We start from the raw sequence: 22,129 nt of genomic DNA, 5'->3' as shown, positions 1-22,129 counted from the left end.
TGACAGACCCATGAAACATTAATTTTACTTATATTAACGTACTGTTTCGTATGTAGACCCACCACAAAGTGTGCTTTCTCTTTATAATTCTATCGTGACCTGAAGATGTTGAAAGTGTCATGTAGAGCTCAAGGAACCATCTGACAACAGTGTTCTATTGGGACGTATTGAGCTCAATACGGTTTAATATATATAATTAAGACCAATATATTTAATATATATATAATATATATAACGCTAGAAAACATGAAGAATGTCGACAGTATATTTAAATATTAAAACTTGATGTTTGTGTCATTTTGAAATGCTCTTTTTCTAGGATTGTTAAAGTAGGTCGGCGACCCACATGACAATAATACAACTGGCAACCCAATTCATATGGACATCAATAAAAACCTTTATATTTACCTATATTTATTGCTTTTATTTTTCGCTTTCTATATATTTTTCTAGTTTAGATTGTTATGTTTCATTTCAGTTAATTTTTTATTATTTTTTATTTGTAATTCATTCTTTTGTTATTTTTGCAGAGCCTTTGGAGTTTGTCCTTTTATCACTCAGATCAAATAAAGCTTTGGATTCTGCGCAGAACATGGAAGGTTTTCCTGTGTGTGTGTTCCACATCTGGAAACATGGCGTCACCGCAAAACAACCCGGATGAGAGAAGCAATAAGCGGACGCAGCAGCTGCATTCCGCGCGGAGGCTAAAGGCGCGCGGAGATGCAGTTCGACCGCGGTACTGCGCGTGATGCAAGACTCGCCAACGATTCGTTTGTAGTGAACAACTGTAAAAATGTATTTTTGGCGGAAGAATGCAAAGTGTGGATATCAAAAATGTTTTAGCTTCATTCTCTCTGAACTACTTTGTAATTTGGTGGAAAAAAAATTAATACAATTAAATAAATAAATAAATAAACAAATATATATATATATATATATATATATAACATAGAAGAACAAAGAAACGCTGTAAGATTGTCTCGTGTTGGCCTCCAGAGGTTTACAAGGTGGGTGGTAAACACTTAATTTACTTTGGCGGCCTGGATGTTTTGAGCCTTATTAATCACTGTTAATTCCAATTACTACATAGCTCTCTGGCGGACTGTATATATATATATATATATATATATATATATATGTGTGTATATATATATATATGTATGTATATATATATATATGTTTGTGTATATACAGTATATATTTATATATGTATGTATGTATGTATGTATGTATGTATGTATGTATGTATGTATATATATATATATATATATATATATATATATATATATATATATATATATATATATATATATATATATATATATGTATATATTTTTTGGTTGAATGCAAAGTGTAATTCAGTCACATTCAACATGAATTATGCCAAATTGATTTTTTTGTCTAAATTAATTTCGTCCACAGTAATTATTTTAAGTTTACGAGTCGAAGATCCTCTCGCTCCCCAACCCACTATAGGTGTTAGCTGCTTGAGGCGCATGTGACTCGCAGCTCGGCTCTTTTCGTTCGCGAATCAACATTCGAGTCTCAGCTAAAGCCTGGCAACCTGTGTGCCTGGCTCTATTTTTTATTTTTTATTTTTTTTACCGAGTCAAGAACGATACCAACGAACGGCTCTTTTATCGGCCTGGCTCCAGGCTCCCGAGTCACCAAAAGATGTGTTCGGCGCCTACGAATCGTTCGCGCGTCTCGTATAACTATTGGCGCAACTGTGGTCCAACCTCCTCAATGTGAGGCTCCGGATCCGACCTGCGCTAGCGCAGTTTGTTAGGCTGGTCTGCGGCTCATTAAGCAGCAGATGGTCGTACAGAAGCAGATGAGATCCGACACTGCCATCCTCCCATGGAACATTTCTAACGTCCAGAGACGTTTCACACCCCGACAGGTAAGTGGAGCGCACAGTCCTCAAAGTTTTTCTTTTTACTCGGAAACTTTCTGTATACGACCAAAAAAAAGTTAAACCCGAGCAGAAATCCAGAGTTCATGCACAGGCCTTCCTATTATTTTAAACATAATAACACCGATTAAATATGACTTTTTATTTAGCCTTTTCTCTCTCTTTTTCCTCCACATTTAGTCTGCTGCATGCCATTCTGGGAACAATGCAGCGACTTAGGCAACAAATCATGAGTTGTGTTTAAGGAGCACTATTTACTTCTAAATGCTCATTTATGTTTGTGCATGTTTGTGTATTGAGAGTGATACAAAGAGGGGAGAGTGGAAAAAATAGTGAATCCAAATGGAATCCGACGTTTTGATTCGACAGAGCTTTATAAGGACATCCACTGAGAAACTTTAAAATAGCAGATTAAACCATTTTGGCCACTTTAGGGTTGTTTGCTGAAGGCCAATCTTCTCTTTCTTGGTCAACAAACACGACAGTGCTGGACAAGCAAGCGGGATTTTGTGTGTGTGTGTGTGTGTGTGTGTGTGTGTGTGTGTGTGTGTGTGTGTGTGTGTGTGTGTGTGTGTGTGTGTGTGTGTGTGTGTGTGTGTGTGTGTGTGAAGGCACCAATACACACTGCAGTGTACATACAGTGCTGCCTTTTCTGTGACACACACTGATCCTCAAGGCCCAGATGTCCTCTCCGATGGGATGTTTTCTGTGTTTAACGTTACAGACAGATTTCATAACCATGGCTCTAAACACCCAACCACAATTAAAAACTGTTCTTTGAGCAACACAGGTACTTAGTCTAAATCACACTTTTAATCCGGACCAACTGAAATGGTCCTTCTCAGTCATGGTTTTAAATAGTCTGACTTGCCCTAGTCTTGGTTTAATAAATAAATCATCAATAGTTTCTCGGAAGTCAACACCACTTCCCAAGTCAACTAATCGATTGGTTGACTAAACATGCCCGCCCCATAGCTCTAAGTACAGGCGTAAATGCAATCAAACAGCATTGAGGGCGCATTGAGATCCGATCAGTCAGACCGCATTCAGAGGTGGTATTATGGATTTTAGCAGTGTAAACGCGAATGTGTCCTGGGCCACATTGAAGGACAGTCTACTCAACCGACCTTCTCTGCTTAAGCGCAAGTACTTACTCCTTCGCGCGCCATACTAAAGTCTCGTTGGGAAATTTAGAAAGTCTCCCAGTTACAGAAGTGCAGGATTTTCTTTATTTATAAGTTAAGTATTTACACAAAGAATCCAGCTCTTACTATATTAAGTCCCCTGGCAACAGAAAGCAATGGGGAGATGTGGATGATGCGGCGCAGGACAGACATGTTTTTTGTTACATTCAATTCAGAAACGGAGGGAAACAAATACCGTACATCTAAAATTGTGTTTAAAAAAAAAAAAGTTTCATACAAGTAGGAAACAAACAAAATTAAATAGATCTAAAATAAAAACACAAGAAAACTGGCGCGGCATCAAGAGGAGGGAAAAAAAACTCCACTCCAATCCATTTGGTCTTTGCAATTGGAAACTATGTACGTTATTTGCATATAGAGCAGGGAAGTGAGATCCGAGAAGTTACTCGAGAGGCATGTGCAGACGCATTATAATGCCAGGTGTGAACAGACGTACTTCGAGCTGTCCCCTTGTGATCGGATCTCCCAAGACGCATGTTAATTCCAGGTGTAAACAAGGTCTAAGTGAAATCTTAAATTGTCTTTGGATGAATGGATGTGGCCTCCAGGTCAACCAGGCTTATTAGGCTAAGACCGGCACCGAGACCAGACAGAAGGAGCTGACTAGTCCATCATCACCTTAGTCTAGAACAAATTTATATTAAATGAAGCCACATCTCAGAAAGGCATTTTAACTTCTGGATTAATTTAAGAAGCAAAATCTTAGTCCGGTTTTAGATTAAATCCTGTCTGCGAAACCGCCCAATAAAGTTCAAAGAATCAAACAGTGAGCTGCTGGTGAGCTGCTTCTATCCCTGTGCCTTGTGTGCTGTCTTGCACCTCCATCATTTAGTGCTTGTCTGCTTCTGCATTAATGTCATGGAGGCAAAGTTTGACGTTATTGGCAAATGCAGAGAGATTGAGTTACGTAATTTCTTTGTCGATTTACTGCATACTGTACGTTAGAAGCCACTACCTCCCTTCAGTCTGATTCTATAGTATCTCTGCAGCTGAGTATTGTTGCGTTACAGGTTCATGTCAAACCTCAACACACTTCAGAAGGTTCTCAAGCATCGTATGTGTTCCCCTGATATGAGATGACGGGGGAAGATCTTTTGAAGAAATTGAGATAAATTGGAATATTGTTAACTATGTGGTCTAGGACAGTGTTTCTCAAATAGGGATACTCATACCACTAGTGGTACTTTGTGGTACTTCGAGAAAAAAAAAAAGTGTTAAATATCGGTTATATATATAATTATAAATTACGTAAGTGTTTAAAAAAAAAAACGCATTCAGTACATCATTTGGGTAAATTTTATTTTTTGCCACTCCCAATGCCAGTGAAGGGGGTGCTCAGTTGAAAAAAGATCTTCGAGGTATACACACAAAAGAAAAGTGTGAGAACTGCTGGACTAGGAAAACCACTTCTCAAACAGAAGATCTAAGATTCAGCTATTAGAGTGGATTATAGATTGTAGACAGAGTTGTTTGGGCGACGTCTGCATTTCGATTGCATTTGGTGACATCTATACTGGGTCTGCAGATAGGAGTCATGTGTGACGTGTGTCAACACAAAGAGTCTAAAGTTGTGTAGCTGCCTGCAGGCGCTCACTTCCTCTGCTCATGTGACCGAGCAATATGCCGTCGTACTAATTGAGTTGGGGAAAGAACATGGACGGAATTAGAAACAAACAAACCCCTATTTCTGTTCATCTCTTCTGTGTCCCTCTCTTTATATTAGATTTTTTTTTTTCTTGTACCCCATTCCCTTACATTTTGTTTATTCCATGTCATGTCCGCTACCCCATTTCAATAGATAACACAAGGAATCCCTGGGGCTCAGATTAAAATTCAATAGAGCTTATTGTTTGAAATGATTTTGAATGGCCTTCTATATTGTAGTTAGATAGATACTTTATTCATCCCCGGAGGGAAATTGCAATGTCCCAGCATCTCACATCAAAACGATAGGTAGTGATAATGACAAACAATAGAATAAAAATCAGAGTGAAATTAAAGACATTTGAAAAAACTAATAAGAAAATTAAAATATGAAAAAGAAAGTGGCAATATCACTTATAACAACATTAACAATATAACTCACAATAACCTACACTATAAAAATATTGCCATTGATGGCAGCTCTGGGTTCTGCCTTCATAGACAGGAAGTGCTTCATGCAGAACACCGGATGCGGCCGCTCCGGAGGTAGACTTTTTCTGTTCTATGATCAGTTTGTTCTTTGTTTTCTACCATCAAACAGACGCCGTGTTTCCATTATGATGTAGCCTAAGCATCTGAATTTTATTGAATTTGTTCCAGCTAATGGAAGAAAACTTGCAATAAGACACAGCCCAAACCCCACATAGGCTCCAGTACTTTGCTTGAATTCTTAATTCTTACCACGGTTTGGTGGCGTTGAGAATCTAGGAGAAATGCAGTGTGAATGATGTGTTTTTTCAAACCACTCATTCGTTTTACTCCCATACTTTAATCTTGATTCTGAATCAGAACTTCATCTTCATGTTGTCTATATTTTACCCTGATTATTGTTCAATATTTACTTTTTATTCTTCAATCGCTACTGCTGCCTCTCTTTTGTTGCTGTTAAAACTAGTAGTTTCAAATTTTGAAACTAGTAGTTTCAAATTTCGCAGATAGCATTCTGTATGCATAGTTTCATCATGCCGCTCAAAGATCTGACTGCAGAAGTGTGTGTGTGTGTGTGTGTGTGTGTGTGTGTGTGTGTGTGTGTGTGTGTGTGTGTGTGTGTGTGTGTGTGTGTGTGTGTGTGTGTGTGTGTGTGTGTGTGTGTGTGTGTGTGTGTGTGTGTGTGTGTGTGTGTCGCTGAGAGGAAGTAGAATTAGGAAGCTCTGCTCACAGTTGTACGTTTTAAGACTTGATAGAGACTCCTTGTCTTCCTCTTCGCTTTTTGTATTTTTCGTGGTCGGGGTTTCTGTGTGAAGAATGAACTGAGCGGCCTCTTCTATGTTTATCTCAACATTCTGCTGCTGACTCCTCCATGGCCATAGATTGAGTAAGTAGATTTTTGGTCTCATACTTTATTTGTTATGAACAATCCATTGGATGGTCGATGTCTGCCGACGTCGCTTGAGTCTGGGACTCTGGGATAATTTAAAGCCAACTGGTTCCTCCAAATGGCCTTTTTAATTCTGTGAAACAGATTTGTCTCCCTATCTTTTAACACAGAATGTGTGACAGTACATATATAGGGTTTAGTTTCACTGGTTTTCAGCAGCTAGTAATCCAGCGTTTTCAAATTGGGAGTCCCATATATGAGGGGTATGTTTTAATGAGTAACTGGAGAGCCAGGCTCTCCTAGAATGATACGTACTATGAGAGAACATTCAAAAAAGGGCCTTTGATTAATGCCAGGAATCTATTGTTTCGTCTGTGAACCTCGTTATATACGAATTAAAAAAAAAAAAAAGTTTGAAAATAGTGGCTGACAAAGTGTCCCTGTTTCACACGGAACCCTTTGTTTCATTCAATTATGAAACAGAGTAAATGTTTTTATTTGCTTTATTTGGAGAAAGGTGGAAATCGCTTCTGAAAAAATTCCCGCCCACCTTCTCTTGGCCCGGTGGCGAATGGCCTGGTGGTTGGGAACCTCTGCCTTGGGGAAAAAAGCAACAATTGATATAAAAAAATGAAGTCGCTTGTCATATTTCCATAACAAGTAACCATATATTTGTAAACAGACCGGAAAAACGCGATCCAGGACTTTCTCAAGCGACTTCACAAAAAAAGAACCCAAAGTAGCGTATTGCGGACTGACCCTCTGCCCTCACTTTCCCTCTGCACCCGGGCGGGGTTGCGTGGAGAGTGAGAGAGGAGAGATGCACACTGGTGCCGCTTTACGGAAGAAAAGGTTAAGTATTTTAACGCAACATCATTACATCGACATAAACGTTATTGTCTCATCCTATAGCTTGTTTGAAAATACATCGATATACCGTAAATATTCGGTACAGGTCTACCGCCTAACCCTACCGAGGAACTTTTTTCATTATTTTTCATATCAGAGGTTTATGACTGACAGGCCGATATAACATATCTAACAAAACACCAATATTGGAAATCCGATATCTGTTGTTTGTTATATGATGATTTCGAGGAATTATACAGTATCTCTATCTTAGCATTGTATTGCGTTTATCTGGGGAACTTGTTAGCGGAGGACATGAATCACCAAAGTGTGTGTGTGTGTGTGTGTGTGTGTGTGTGTGTGTGTGTGTGTGTGTGTGTGTGTGTGTGTGTGTGTGTGTGTGTGTGTGTGTGTGTGTGTGTGTGTGTGTGTGTGTGTGTGTGTGTGTGTGTGTGTGTGTGTCCTGTCATTTCAAAGGGTCCACTCTGGAATCCTAGATCGAGTTGCGTTCTCTCTTTTCCTCTCCTTGCACTGCTTGATTAAAGGGGAATTCCACCACAAAGCAGGATCGCTCATCAACATGGCCGACTTCCTTGAGTGTGAATATGTATTTCAGGGCTTTATCTCTGGACGTACTTACTTTTTCTGTGTGTGTGATCACAGCAGGTTATTAATACCTCCATGCTTAAAGCATGTCATTTAAAGCAATCAGCAATTTAAATCCACCCTTCGGTATTATAGTGTACTCCATCGTCATGTCAACTTGTCAAATTGTCAATTTGACAAATTGTGTCAACTGTAAATGATTATCAAAAAAGTATTTCACATGGGATGGACTTGCTCTACATGGACTTAAAAGAGAGCATACTATGGGTGGAGTGATTGACATCCATCCATCCATCCATCCATTGTCGGTGCTAGCTGAATGTCCAGAATGTGGAAGGGCTTATTTCTAATGTTCTTCTATACATGGAGATGCAAGATGTTTCACCGTATCTATATTTTGGAATTTGCACCACTGGTTTTTAGAAACGGTCAACTTTGACTGACCTCAGGGTCTTGGATCTTGCTTTTGTCCATAATATTTGGCAAAAATATATGATTTACAGCATCAGCAACTTATCAAAAGTTGCGATGTATGATGCTGGCGGAACGTTGTGGGATCTGAATTTGGACAGAAGAAATATGGGTCTCCATTACTCTCACATCGAGTGCATGGGTAATGGAGACAGATGAGGCGAGATGTGTGGTCTGTCACAATTCCTGGTTCACGCTATGGCTACCCAACCATCAAAACTTTGAGGAAACTAGCATTAGGAAATGAGCCATGTTGACAGGGGACAGGGTTAGTATTTCTGCATTATTACACAGACCGCAACACCACGGTACGTGAAGTCCTCCTCCACGGTCCGATGTCAGCCGTATTGTGAGGGATTTCACGTGAAAGTCCTTTCTTTCTTGGCGTGGGTCCGGTGACGTCACAGGATTAAAACAAAAAAAATCAGCAAAAGGATAAAACGACAACTTCCTGGTCAGAAACTCTACTAATACACTAGTGTGTCCTAGGCCAAAGCAAAATCAATAAAAGTGTTTTATGGTTAGAAAGCAAAAGATGGGAGGTGACCAATACAACACAGACAATAAATTCTATTCTATAATTATAGAACCCAGAATCGCGATTGTGGCACCGCCCCTTGCGGCTGCCTACGCGAGCACCTCATATCGATTACGCACATTTTAGTATGTTTAGAGCTTATAGAGCTTATTGTGCATAATCACCAGGTGTCGTGACATTTTACTGTATATATGTATGACGGTATGTATATGAATGTGACAAATAATCTCTTGAACTTGAACAAAGGTGGAACGGAAAGTTGCCAGAGGTGAGTTGTAGAGCCTGGCAGGGCATGAAATGGAGTGATAGATGGGGAGCTGACCTGATGAGGCAGTGTCACCTTGTCATTGGCGGGGGGTCATACGAAACTGAAATAAATGGGATCTGGGTGAAGAGACATTGAACCGAGCATTTAAATTGACTAGGGCATGCCCGTCAGAACGGGCTGCACTGCGGACGTAAGTGACTCAGTTGCAGAGCCCTGAAGCCCCGTCCTGTTGCTGCACAGAGCTGAGCGGCTCGCTCTTCCGCTAGTTGTTTTTAATAAAAGGACATACAGACCAACATGATATTCATTCCTTTATAGTTAGTTAACAATGTGATATACAGGTACTCCTTAATTAACAACTGAATTCCGCTCCTAGGACCAGGTCATTAATCCAATTGCTCGATAAGCGAGGACCCGCGTTATTTGATGGTAAGGGGATGTGGCGATTGCAAATGCAGTGAATGTAGTGAATACTGACAGACTGCGGGAACGAGACTGTGACAGAGAACGCTGATGCGTGATGAGATGCTTGACACTGAGACGCCACACATGCAGCGCGCACGCTGTGGTTCTGTACGCACCGTACAATACCAACTGATCGGAGAGCTGCTCGTATATACAAAGTACGTGGATAAAGCCATATCTTTTGGTGTTCTGATAATTTTCTATCAGATTTATTTTATTATTCTGGATTACATAATTCACCATTTGCATCATTATACTCTTGTCCTCCATCGACTGATCAGTATTTATGGATGTACTGTATATATTTATCTAATGTGCCGGGGGTCTTTCTTACTTTGTTTTTAGGTCCCAAAGCTACTCTTCTTTTTTTTTATTTTTATTTTTTCTTTCCAGTGCCATTATATGGAAATGTTATATATTTCAAACCTGTTTTAACCATTTTTATTCATGAAAATTATATCAATGTGCATGACAAGTGGCTCCACGCAGGGTTGCAACCCCAATGTTGAGAATCCTGTGTCATGTGTTATACACATTCTGACATGATTGCCTGGGTGTCATGTGTTTTTCATTCCAAGAAGATGTGGACAAGGCTCTAAATCGTGACCACTTCAGCTCAGCAAGTGTTTGTGATGCTACTGCTTCATCGCCCACATGTCCGATATTCTAGATGTAATGTACTGTTGTAATCAGATATTTCTAGGTCTGCCACGTCCCATTTGTCTTTCTGGTTATTGCAGTTTTTACTGTTTTACGAGACCTTTTGTTCTGGTCCCGACAAAACGCCCTTTTTGAAGACTCTCCGCCATAGAGGGTAATTAGTTTGATTTTTGTCTTGAGGTTGCCTTAACACTTGTTGGTTTTATTCCTGGGTGTGTAATTGAAGTGGCTGAAACATCGAGTGACAGGTTTGGAATATGGTATGTATCTCTAATTATTCCTGTATTGTATCTCCACACGCTAACAAAATATGGTGAGATATGGCTGAACCTGCAAAGCTATAATGGCTTTTAAATCCTTAAAAGGGATGTTTTAAAGTCAGAGAGCCAGTGGCTAGAGATGCAGGAGTTGTCACCTTTTTCCATCCCCCTGGTCCCCCTCCCAGGTGTTCGCTTCTGACGTGTGTGTGTGTGTGTGTGTGTGTGTGTGTGTGTGTGTGTGTGTGTGTGTGTGTGTGTGTGTGTGTGTGTGTGTGTGTGTGTGTGTGTGTGTGTGTGTGTGTGTGTGTGTGTGTGTGTGTGTGTGTGTGTGTGTCCAACAGGGTGCAGCGTCCAGCACACGCACTTTGAACAGGAGAGGAGAAAAAGATGCCTCCCCCACCATGCCCCCCCCCTCCTCCCACTCTTGCTTTGGTGAGTGTGATTAGGGAATGCCGTACTGCTAACACTGTCGTCCATTATACCTCATGACTTTATCGCTATTGCAGAATATCTCAACACAAAGAGTCATGTACTCATATTCCATCCACCACAAACTAAAATTGATTGATTGGTAGACATTTGAAGATTAGGGATCTGAACCATAGAGATTTCACAATTATAACATAACCTGATAGCGATCTTTTTCTAAAATCGTTGTATTTTCCAGTGATGTGTTTGCATCCAAATTTTGTTAGGATTTGTGCCAATGTCACAATAAATAGAAGGGGAATTAGGTGAGCCTCCATAAGTTGGCTTGAGGAAAATTAACTGTCCAATAAATGGCTCTTCTGCTGGGAGACGTGTATTATTATATTAGTTAGATTTTATGCCACCATTATAGTGGTGATTATTTGTTAACTAAATTGTCACGATGGTGACTGCCCTAGTGAACCGTATTGGCAATGGAAGGCTGATCGGTGCAGCCCTATTTTCTGTTTGTTCCAAATTTAATATTGGCCAAAGCGGAACATACATCATGTAGTGAAAACTATAACAAAGACAACAGTATCAGGAAGTGAGTTGGCTTATCTGTGGCCTTAAACAAAAGCTGGCTTCATGGGAATTCAGCCAGACTCTTGGATATGTAAATATCTGCAATATGATCTACAATGTTCATTGTTCCACTTTGACCCAGATCAGTAGAGACACCCTGTGTTGAAATTAAGTCATTGCATCTTGTTTGCCGGAATTTGGAGCATTTCAGATAATATGCACAGTTCTTTAAATCATCCATGCAAATTATCACAAGAACAAATGACACATACTTCCATATTTTCAAGAATAAAAAGTAAAAACTATTGAGCCACTATTAAGGGACACAGTCAAGGTATAGCTTCAGATTTCCAATAGAAATAATATTTGTAACCGCAATGCACAAACTGAGTCAAATTCCTTGTTGTATGAGTGAGCGAATCAGATTCTGATTGTCACTTTGTGCGTGTTTTCTAGGCCAACACAGAAAAGCCGTCTCTGAATCGCTCGGAGCAGCAGGGCAGGAACACCCTCCTGTCTGAAATCTCTAAAGGCACCAAACTGAAAAAGGCCATCACCAATGACCGCAGTGTACCCGTACTGGACAGTAAGACTCAGCAACATTCACATAACGACAGTTTCCCCTAAATATCCAGCTATAGAAAGCCATAGAAAACATTCTGATTAATGTCGGGGATACATCTCGGGGGTCACAGACTGCCGACGTCTCTCATAATGTGCAAATTAATGAATTGTATTCGCTGTATTTCTCAGAGCCTAAAGGAGGTGGAGGTGGTGGGGGTGGGGGCTTTGGCGGAGGGGCACCATCTGGCTTGGGAGGCCTGTTCCAGGGAGGAATGCCCAAGCTGAGATCCATGGGAAACAGAGACACCAGCGGTACGAGTAAAAGTGTGTGTGTGTGTGTGTGTGTGTGTGTGTGTGTGTGTGTGTGTGTGTGTGTGTGTGTGTGTGTGTGTGTGTGTGTGTGTGTGTGTGTGTGTGTGTGTGTGTGTGTGTGTGTGTGTGTGTGTGTGTGTGTGTGTGTGTGTGTGTGTCTTTCTTTTTCTTTCGGCTTCTCCTATTAGGGGTCGCCTCAGCGGATCATCTGCCTCCAATACCTTCTGTTCTGCGCATCTTTCTCCCTTACACCAACCACCTGCATGTCCTCCCTCACCACATCCATAAACCTTCTCTTTGGCCTTCCTCTTTTCCTCTTGCCTGGCATCTCCATCCTCAGCATCCTTCTCCCAATGTAACTCTCATCTCTCCTACACACGTGTCCAAACCATCTCAATCTGGCCTCTCTCACTTTTCCACCAAACTGTCCAACCTGAGCTGTCCCTCTAATGTACTCATTGTTAATCCTGTCTATCCTCGTCACTCCCAATGAAAATCTCAACATCCTCAACTCTGCCACCTCCAGTTCAGCCACCTGCCTTTTTGTCAGTGCCACCGCCTCTAAACTGTACAACATAGCTGGTCTCACTACCGTCCTGTAGGCCTTCCCCTTCACTCTTGCTGGAATCCTTCTGTCACAGATCACTCCGGACACTCTTCTCTACCCACTCCACCCGGTCTGTACTCTCTTCTTCAACTCACTCCCGCACTCTCCGCTGCTTTGGATGGTCGACCCCAAGTACTTGAACTCATCCGCCTTCTCCACCTCCACTCCTTGCATTCTCAGCTTTTCGCCGCCCTCCCTCCCATTCAGGCACATGTATTCTGTCTTACTCCTGCTGACTTTCATTCCTTTTCTCTCTAATACATGCCTCCACTTCTCCAGATTCTCCTCAACCTGCTCCCTACTCCCGCTACAGATCACAATGTCATCCGCGAACATCATAGTCCACGGAAACTCGTGCCTGATTTCATCTGTTAACCTGTCCATCACCATTGCAAACAAGAAAGGGGTCAGAGCTGATCCTTGATGGAATCCCACCTCCACTTAGAATGCCTTCGACACACCTACTGCACACCTTACTACTGCCTGACTACCCTCATACATATCCATATCCATATCCACATTCTCTGCCACCACGACTTCCTCATGCAATACCACACTTCCTCTCTTGACACCCTATCATATGCTTTCTCTAAATCCACAAAGATGCAGTGCAGCTCCCTCTGGCCTGTACTTTTCCATCAGCATTCTTAAAGCAAACATTGCATCTGTAGTACTCTTTCCTGGCATGAAACGATACTGCTGCTCGCTGATCCCCACCTCTCCTCTTAACCTAGCCTCCACTACCCTTTCCCATAACTTCATGCTGTGGCTGATCAACTTTATTCCCCTGTAGTTACTACAGCTCTGTATGTCTCCCTTATTCTTAAAGATGGGTACCAGTACACTTCTTCTCCACTCCTCCGACATCCTCTCCCTTTCCAGGATGATGTTAAACAGTCTCGTTAGGAACGCCACTGCCATCTCACCTAAACATTTCCATGCTTCCCCAGGTATGTCATCTGGGCCAACTGCCTTTCCACTCTTCATCTTCTTTAATGCTGTTATCACCTCATCCTTGCTAATTTGCTGCACTTCTTGGACCACTATCCCCACATCATCCACTCTTCTCTCCCTCTCATTTTCTTCATTCATCAACTCCTCAAAGTACTCCTACCACCTTCTCAACACACTTTCCTCACTAGTCAGCACATTCCCATCATTATCCTTCATCACCCAAACCTGCTGTACATCCTTCCCAGCTTGGTCCCTTTGCCAATCGGTACAAGTCCTTTTCTCCTTCCTTACTGTCCAACCTCTCATACAACTCGTCGTAAGCCTTTTCCTTCTCCTTCGCCACTTCTCTTTTCGCCTTGTGCCGCATCAGCTTGTACTCCTGTAGCTCTGATTCCCCACTTTCAAATGATGCAAAGAAAAAAGTGTGTGTGTATATGTGTCTGTCTGTCTGTCTCTACTTTCTTCATCTCTCTGACTATCCCATTTCTTCTTCGCCAACCTCTTCTGCTCTATGCTCTCATGTACTTCCTCATTCCACCACCAAGAGTCCTTGTCTTCCTTCCTCTTCCAGCATGATACACCGAGTACCTTCTTGCCCGCCTCCCTCACCACTTCTGCAGTTGTTTCCCAGTCATCTGGTAACCGTTCATTCCCACCTATTGCCTGCCTTCCCTCTTCCCTAAATTGCATGCAACACTCCTCCTTTTTCAACTTCCACCATTTTATCTTTGGTTCTTCTTTCACTCTCTTCCTCTTCTTGGCCTCCAGAGTCATCCTACAGACCACCATCCGATGCTGCCTAGCAACACACTCCCCAACCACCACTTTGCGGTCACTAATCCCTTTCAGATTGCACCTTCTGCATAAGATGTAGTCCACCTGTGTGCACCTTCCTCCACTCTTGTATGCCACCCTGTGTTCCTCCCTCTTCTTGAAATACATATTCACAACAGCCAATTCCAGCCTTTTGGCAAAATCCACCCCCATCTGTCTTTCTACATTTCACACCGTCACCTTCTCGTCACCTATGTCTCTGACCCCTTCGCCAACATGCCCATTGAGATCTGCTCCAACGACCACTCTCTCTCCGTTGGGGACGCTCTCCACCACTACATCCAACTCACTTAAGAATTCTTCTTTCTCTTCCATCTCACACCCAACTCGGGGAGCATATGCACTGACCACATTCATTACCTCCTTATCAATTTCCAGCTTCATGCTCATCACTCTGACACTCTAGTCTCCTCCAAAACACTCTTGACATATTCTTCTTTCAAGACTATCTCTACCCCATTTCTCTTGCCACCCACTCCATGGTAGAACAGTTTGTACCTGGCTCCGATACTCCTGGCCTTACTCCCCTTCCACCTGGTCTCTTGTACACATAGTACATCTACCTTCTTTCTCTCCATCATGTCAGCCAGCTCCCTCTCTTTACCCTTCGTAGTGCCAACGTTCAAAGTTCCTGTTCTTTACTCTACTCTCCTACCCTTCTTCCTCTGCTGCTGTCTCCGGACACGCCTTCCCCGTCTTCTTCTTCGGCCGACAGTAGCACAATTTCCACTGGCACCCTGTTGGCTAACGGCACCAGTGGCGGTCGTTGTTAACCCGGGCCTCGACCGATCCATTATGGAAATCAGATTTGTTGTCCGCATGTTTGATTTGGCATGGTTTTTACGCCGGATGTCCTTCCTGACACAACCCTCTCTATTCATCTCTGTGTGTGTGTGTGTGTGTGTGTGTGTGTGTGTGTGTGTGTGTGTGTGTGTGTGTGTGTGTGTGTGTGTGTGTGTGTGTGTGTGTGTGTGTGTGTGTGTGTGTGTGTGTGTGTGTGTGTGTGTGTGTGTGTGTGTGTTATATGTGAGCCACCGCAGCAAAACCCCCAACCGTTTTGATAAAGATCAACCTTTAAATCGTACTACTTTTACACACACGGAGACATTGTTGTGGACGGGGCGTGTACCAACGTGTATCATCGAGTAAGAATTGCTGACGTCACTTCCGTAAACAAGATGAGGATCCGGTTTCACTTTTGTGTGAACTTTCATTTCCCTGGGTTATTATGGATGAGGAGAAGCAGGTGGAGGAAGATCTATATCATATCAGATCTTAACCTGACCAGTGCGATAGATCAAAGTCAGTGTTAGCAGTGCGTACTGGACTTCATTTTCAAACAGCGGATTTCAACCTGAATGTGAGAATGTCAGAAACACGGTTTGCCACACCTTTTGTCATTAACAAAACATAGCTTTTAAAATATTTGCTTGAGTTGCACAATTGACACCTTGTTTGGAAGCTCTGATTCCCCACTTTCAAATGATGCAAAGAAAAAAGTGTCTGTCTGTCTGTCTGTCTGTCTGTCTGTCTGTCTGTCTGTCTGTCTGTCTGTCTGTCTGTCTGTCTGTCTGTCTGTCTGTCTGTCTGTCTGTCTGTCTGTCTGTCTGTCTGTCTGTCTGTCTGTCTGTCTGTCTGTCTGTCTGTCTGTCTGTCTGTCTGATGAAAGGAGCTCTGATGTTGCAGCCTTCTTTTCTCTTCTCTAGACTCCGGAGCAAACAGAGGTCCTGTTCTCCCACCAGGAGGGCGCTCAGCTGGCCCAAGGCCCTTTGGTGGGGGGGGTGGTGGTGCAGATTCCACGGGCCCCCCAAGAATTCCAGGGTCTGGTCCACGCAGCAACGCCCCTGAGCTGCCAAAGGGCCGCTCAATGCCCTCATCCAGGGCAGACACTGTAGGGGGCCTGCCGCCCCCTGTGCCCAGCACCCCTCGGCCAAACCAGGGCTTCCAATCACGGGGTGGACCCCAACCGCCCCCGGTCCCCGGAGGCCCCAGACCCGGTTCTTCCACAGGACCCCCACTCCCCGGCCTTCCACCAAGCAGGCACGGTCCTGTCCCTTCCCCACCGGGGGGCTCCTACAGCGGGCCGCGGACGGGCACCTCTGCACCTCCACCTCCACTCCCCAACAACTTCCGCCCATCCTTCCCACTGGCTCCAGGAGGGAGGCCTCCACCTTCTGACGAGCGCCCCCCACCCCCAGCAGCCCCGGCTGGGGGCAACCGCCCCGCTGTACCACGGGACGGGCCTCCACCGCCTCCGCCTTCACTCACATCCAAATCTTCCTTGTCTTCAATCTCCTCCTCTTCCTCCCGTTTGTCAGTGGGGGGAGGGGCACCCCCGCTCCCACCGGGCCGACCAGGACCACCTCCTCTCCCCCCGACCCCAGCAGGTGGGGAGGACCACATCACCCCCCGCCTTCCACAGAGGAACCTGTCACTGAACAGGTTATGACTAATCTCCGCTCCCTAAACCCCCAGTAGTTGTTTTAGCGTGACACTCGATTTGGAGTGTAAAGCGTTAATTCATAAGCTTGTTTTGTTTGTTTGCCATATTTGTATCGTTGACGATTTTGTTTTTGTTCACCAGCCATGCTCTGGCACCCTCGACTGGCCGCTCCGGACCCCTACCTCCGCCACCAAACGAGAGACCACCGCCTCTTGGGAGGACGGCAGGACGTACAGGTGAACGGCACTTGACTGACTTTTAGTTCCAATACGACTTGAATTTGTGCTTTATTTGCGTACATATCGTGTTGAATGGTTTCCATGTGATTTAATGTTCTGACCCCACATATTCATATTGAGACATTTGATTTTTCATATTCGTCGTGTGAATTACCAACGATGTCGCTCTCCATTCCACGCAGGCCCGCTTCCTCCTCCTCCACCCACCGCTTGGGGTGGGGGCAGCAAAAGGTCATTGTCGGGTGCTTCGCCTCTCGGCAGGCAGGCCCCGGGTGGGCGCCCCCCCCTCCCACCAGACAGGCCCGGCATGGGAGGGCCTCCTCCCCCTCCCCCACCCATGGGCAATGGCTTCCAGAACTCTCACCACCATCACCAGCAGCAGACTGGTAAATTTGAAACTGGGATGTTCAGACATTAATCCTAACTCTTATGCTTATGATTAGAGTGGATGGGGGAAAAGCAGCACCGGTCCCAAGTTGCTGCTCAAAATCTGAGCCTGCATTACACAAAGATGCAATTCTGAAAGCACAGATAAGGCCCAATCTTTGACTAAATCACACTTTTAATCTGGATTAACTGAAATGGTCTTTTATCAGTCATGATTTAAAATAAATCTGTCTCAGAAAAAAATCTGATTTCCAGAAGGGAGATTAGAGCTAATCTAGGTCTAAGTGAATGGATGTGGATGGTAGCTCATGCGGTAGAGCTGGTGGTCTAGTGATCCAAAGGTTGCTGGTTTGATCCCAGGCTCCTCCTGCTAGCATGCTGTAGTGTCCTTGAGCAAGACACTTAACCCCTAATTGCTCCTGATGGCTGCGTCCGTCGGTCTTTGAACAATTGTAAGTCGCTTTGGATAAAAGCGTCTGCTAAATGACTAAATGTAAATGTAATTGTAATGTGGCCTCTGGCCTCCAACCTGGTCAACCTGACTAAATTGACCTGGAGAAGACCAGCACCAAGACCAGGCAGAAGGAGCTGACTAGTTCTTCCTTAGTCTCGGACTTTCTATTCTAGAACAAATCTATCACTAAATAATAAATAATATTTTGGATTTTGGATCAGTTTAAGTAAATGGTAAATAGACTGCATCTTATAACACTTTTCCAGTCTTGCAACCACTCAAAGGGCTTTATAATAAACACCTCACATTCATTCACCCATTCACACACACATTCATACGTCGATGGCGGCGACAACCGTGCAAGGTGCACACCAGCTCATCGAGAGCACTTTAGGTTCAGTGTCTTGCTCAAGGACACTTCCATGTGCTGCCAGGAAGAACGGCGGATCGAGCCATGAATCCTCTGATTACTGGACGACCCGCTCTACCTCTGCAAAACAGCCACATAATGTCTGAATATAAACATCACTGCAAAGATATTTTCTTAATCTTGGATTTTCTTTTAAATAATTTCTACCCTAAAAAAAAAAAAAAAAAGTCCACTTGGCCAAACTTCATCTTTCTTTTTCCTCGGTCCACAAAGTATTTGTGATGGTACCACGCTGTGTTGGTATCACACTGACCTCAGCTGAGCACCGCACCTAAATCTATCTATCTATCTAGATGACTGGGAGTGTCGCTTCACCTTCCATCCTGCTTCGGACCTGCCGCCTCCAGAACCCTACACACCCAGCCAGAAGACCTACCCAAGCAAGATGAGCAAGAACGATGGACGAGGTCACAACGCAATTCCTAATTGTTTGTTACGATGATTCAATGGGGAGTTTTATGTCCACCCCATTGTTGGAAATAAGTAACTTAACAATGTCGATGGGGGAGGGGGTTCTTTGGCTATTTAACCCAAGTGCTTGAAGTGGAAATAGATATGTGCCAGTGCTTAAGCCGGAGCTCGCAGCTTGTGCGTTCTAATAACTAAATGAATAAGTGCACTCCAACTAAATAATTTATGATATATTTTACAACATGTCCACTTGATTTGTTCACTTGAGAGGGCAGAACACCGGCAGCTTGTGAGAAGTGGCTGTGTGCAAGAAAAAGGCCTGGAACGCCAGAGAGTAAAATGTAGATGTGCCGGTATTGCGTAACAGTGAGTACCGGCCCACTTCAAGCACTGAGTGTGATGCACCAAACATCACCAGAACAAATTCCTTTTACAGGTACTCCTCGCTTTACGACCTACCTGTTTAACGACGGTTCGGACTTGCGACTAGCTCTTCGACCAGTCGGTATTGTACGCTGTGTACAATACCGCGGCATATTGTAAGCAGCGCGGCGTCTAAGCGTCAAGCATCTCATTGCGCATCACCCTTTCTCAGTCTCTCATTCCTGCAGTCAGTCAGTATTCACTACACTAGCATTCACAATCTCCAAGACTGAAATAACGGTAAGGGTGTGGATCCTCGCTTATCGACCAATTAGCTTAACGACCTGGTCATAGGAATGTAACTCGGTTGTTAAGTGAGGAGTACCTGTAAATGTGCCTCGTGGAAAAAGTGGATTCTTGTGACAGAGCCCTATCTGCTGGATAGAAATATGACATGGGTGAATCTACTAATTTCTGTTAGTTTTTTTGTTTTGTTTTGTTTTTTTATAGGGTCTGGTAAGAAGGAGAGAGGTGCTCCGCCGCTACCTCCAATACCAAGGTGAAGAGGAGACTGTACCCTATCATATAATCTGTTCTCTCTTGCTCTCGCTCTCTCTCTCTCTGCACTATGGCTGGAGGTTTCCTTTGCGCATTAAGGATGTTTACAATACATTTATTTTCAACGTGGCACTTGACCAAAGAATAAAAAGTCCAATGACCAGTTCATTATATGCTTCAACGTGGTGCGTTGTATCCAAGATTGTCAGGCTTCGACTTTGTGAGGTTTTACAAAACATTGTAGGTGGGTTCATGGGAGGGATGCTGGGTGTGCCTTAAAAAATGTATTGACGTGTCTTGAATATCGGGCTCTACTCGAGCCGCTGAACGGTACATTCGTAGATTGATTGCGCTGGGAGCGTGACCTGAAGACGAGCATTCTAGCGCCTCACTGTTTAACTGAATGGGTTTTGACTTCCAAGGTGCCTACTCATGGAACAACGTGATTTGAGTTTGATTTGGAGCTTCTTTTTAAGTAGTGTTTTGGAACTGTGCAGTATTCTGTTTGTTTTTTTTTGTTTGTTTTTCTGAACTTGGCACTCCGTTGATTGGACCTTTTTAGTTTTGTTTATTTTATTTCATGTTGTCATCACGTGTTAACTATGATGTTTTAAGCTTGGATGAAATGCAATCATACAATCGTGAAGAAATGCATCAATTCTTTATTCTGAATTCAAAAGGAATCGTGGATATATTTTGTATTAAAATACTTTTTTTTTTCTTTATCGGGATGTATTTTTCCTCCTGAAATGTGTTTGACATCACTTCCTGAACGTCAGTGAATGTTGAGCATAAAAAAGGAGAATACAGAGGTGGAAGAAGGTTGTTGGACAATGACAATATAATGGACCAGCATCCTGTTTGTTCATCGGACAAAAGAATCTAAAGAAGATTGTAGCTTTGAGATTATTTAAATATAGCCTTGGATCACCAGACTAATTCGCAAATGCGTATTAGTCTGGAATCTCTCCTCTCATTTTCGATTCCCAAGGGCCATTACCAACGGGGGCAGGTCAAAATGTCTCTCAATGCAATTGGATAGACTTAGAACCAATCAGAGCAACGAAACGTGACGTAGCACTGAGCGAGTCCTGTCAGAAGTATCGCAAACACATCCGTCTTATCAACAAAAGCTTATGTTATGTTAAGCTTAGTCGTAATGTACCGTAGTTTAATATTGTCGCGAAAGCAGATTCAACAGACTGTTCCACGTCAGCGGCAGCCATCTTGGTTAGGTGCGTCGACAGCTCTCGTCATTGTATCAAATCCGCCCCATATTAGATAAACAGTTGGAATTGGCCCGACCCTGGCAAGGTTGGGTGGAATTCTGTTTGAATGGGAGGGTGGCCCAATTTGCTCTGCAGAGCAAATGAAACATGAGCTGCAGATTGGTCTGGTTGCCAGGCTAATATGGAGAATGAAAGAGGTGCCATTCGCCATCAATATTACAAGTCAGTGTACCATCCAAATGATTTGGAAGCTGCTATTTTAAGGTAAAACAAGTTACATAATGCCGCTTTAATGTTGGCTTGTTCAAACTCCAATTCCAACTGCTTATCCCATGCAATTTAAAACAACAGTATAAAAAGTTACATAAATTGCTTTAAATTGCATGGGATAAACAGTGGGAATTGGAGTTTAAACACATTGCAGTGTGTACTTGCAAATGTTCATATCTGGTGCCCCGATCTTGACCACACCCAATCATTACCCAAACCTAACCATTTCTAAATTCAGAGAAAACTCTTTTCAAACGTAACTTAATAAATGTAAAATTATAACCCTAATACGGTGGTCACCATGTGGGATAAAGCTATAAGTGCAAAAGTGAAAAGAAGTGTACACACCAGGTTGTTTATTTAAACAATGAGAATGAAACGCAAATAATGCAACCAAGGTGCACTCTGATGGCCAAAGAAAATGGCAGTGAAAATAAAGTCTTCTTGGGAATTACATATAACAAACAACAAAGCTTTTTACTAAATATCTAGCTGTGAAAGCCAAATTGAGTTTCTGAGCATTCGGCCCAGTAGGTTAGCCTCCTCAACCTGTAAATAGGACCAGGTGTCTCCATCTTTGCTGGTACTGGATTTGCCCTTGGAGCTGAAGATGATGAACCTTAGGTTGTAGGTTGTCTTCTTCAATGAATTGTCAGTTTCATGTTGGGACAGGATCGTTCTTCATCATCGCCTGGCGTTTCACCAATGCACCAAAGACATACAAAACCTTGGCAATGGTGGGATTTGAACCACATCGCCAAAGAGACTGGAGACTTAATCCAGCACCATGGACCACTCATCTACACTACCATATGCTACAGA

The 22,129-nt window shown here is 43.2% G+C and overlaps 1 protein-coding gene across 3 annotated transcripts; it reads left to right on the top strand.

Annotated features, from left to right (window-relative positions):
- The first annotated feature begins 1,809 nt into the window (after positions 1-1,809).
- LOC307241912 (WAS/WASL-interacting protein family member 1-like) lies at positions 1,810-20,533 on the top strand. Of its 3 annotated transcripts, none has more exons than XM_080016180.1 (9): positions 1,810-1,903; positions 10,601-10,691; positions 11,709-11,838; positions 12,006-12,128; positions 16,230-16,965; positions 17,108-17,202; positions 17,388-17,591; positions 18,770-18,883; positions 19,761-20,533. In XM_080016180.1, exons 2-9 carry the CDS (start codon positions 10,647-10,649, stop codon positions 19,811-19,813), a joined length of 1,500 nt encoding a protein of 499 aa, XP_079872306.1. In that variant the 5' UTR covers positions 1,810-1,903; positions 10,601-10,646; the 3' UTR covers positions 19,814-20,533. The 3 variants fall into 3 exon arrangements, with proteins under 3 accessions (XP_079872306.1, XP_079872305.1, XP_079872307.1); XM_080016179.1 differs by lacking the exon at positions 1,810-1,903 and adding an exon at positions 6,001-6,139; XM_080016181.1 differs by lacking the exons at positions 1,810-1,903; positions 10,601-10,691; positions 11,709-11,838 and adding an exon at positions 13,565-13,685 and having other exon boundaries at positions 12,067-12,128.
- Positions 20,534-22,129: the final 1,596 nt, after the last annotated feature.

This window comes from Zeus faber (genome assembly GCF_960531495.2).
Source record: "Zeus faber genome assembly, chromosome: 16".
Taxonomy (NCBI): Eukaryota; Metazoa; Chordata; class Actinopteri; order Zeiformes; family Zeidae; genus Zeus; species Zeus faber.
The sequence above is the reverse complement of the archived record's forward strand: the minus strand, read 5'-3'. Positions and strand labels throughout refer to the sequence as shown.

What these genes read in the sequence shown, in the direction of transcription:
- LOC307241912 (XM_080016180.1), top strand. Translation starts at nt 10,647, where the DNA reads ATGCCTCCCCCACCATGCCCCCCCCCTCCTCCCACTCTTGCTTTG. An exon ending in GGGAAACAGAGACACCAGCG is followed by an intron (nt 12,129 to 16,229) that starts GTACGAGTAAAA and finishes TCTCTTCTCTAG; the next exon opens with ACTCCGGAGCAAACAGAGGT. An exon ending in GAGCAAGAACGATGGACGAG is followed by an intron (nt 18,884 to 19,760) that starts GTCACAACGCAA and finishes GTTTTTTTATAG; the next exon opens with GGTCTGGTAAGAAGGAGAGA.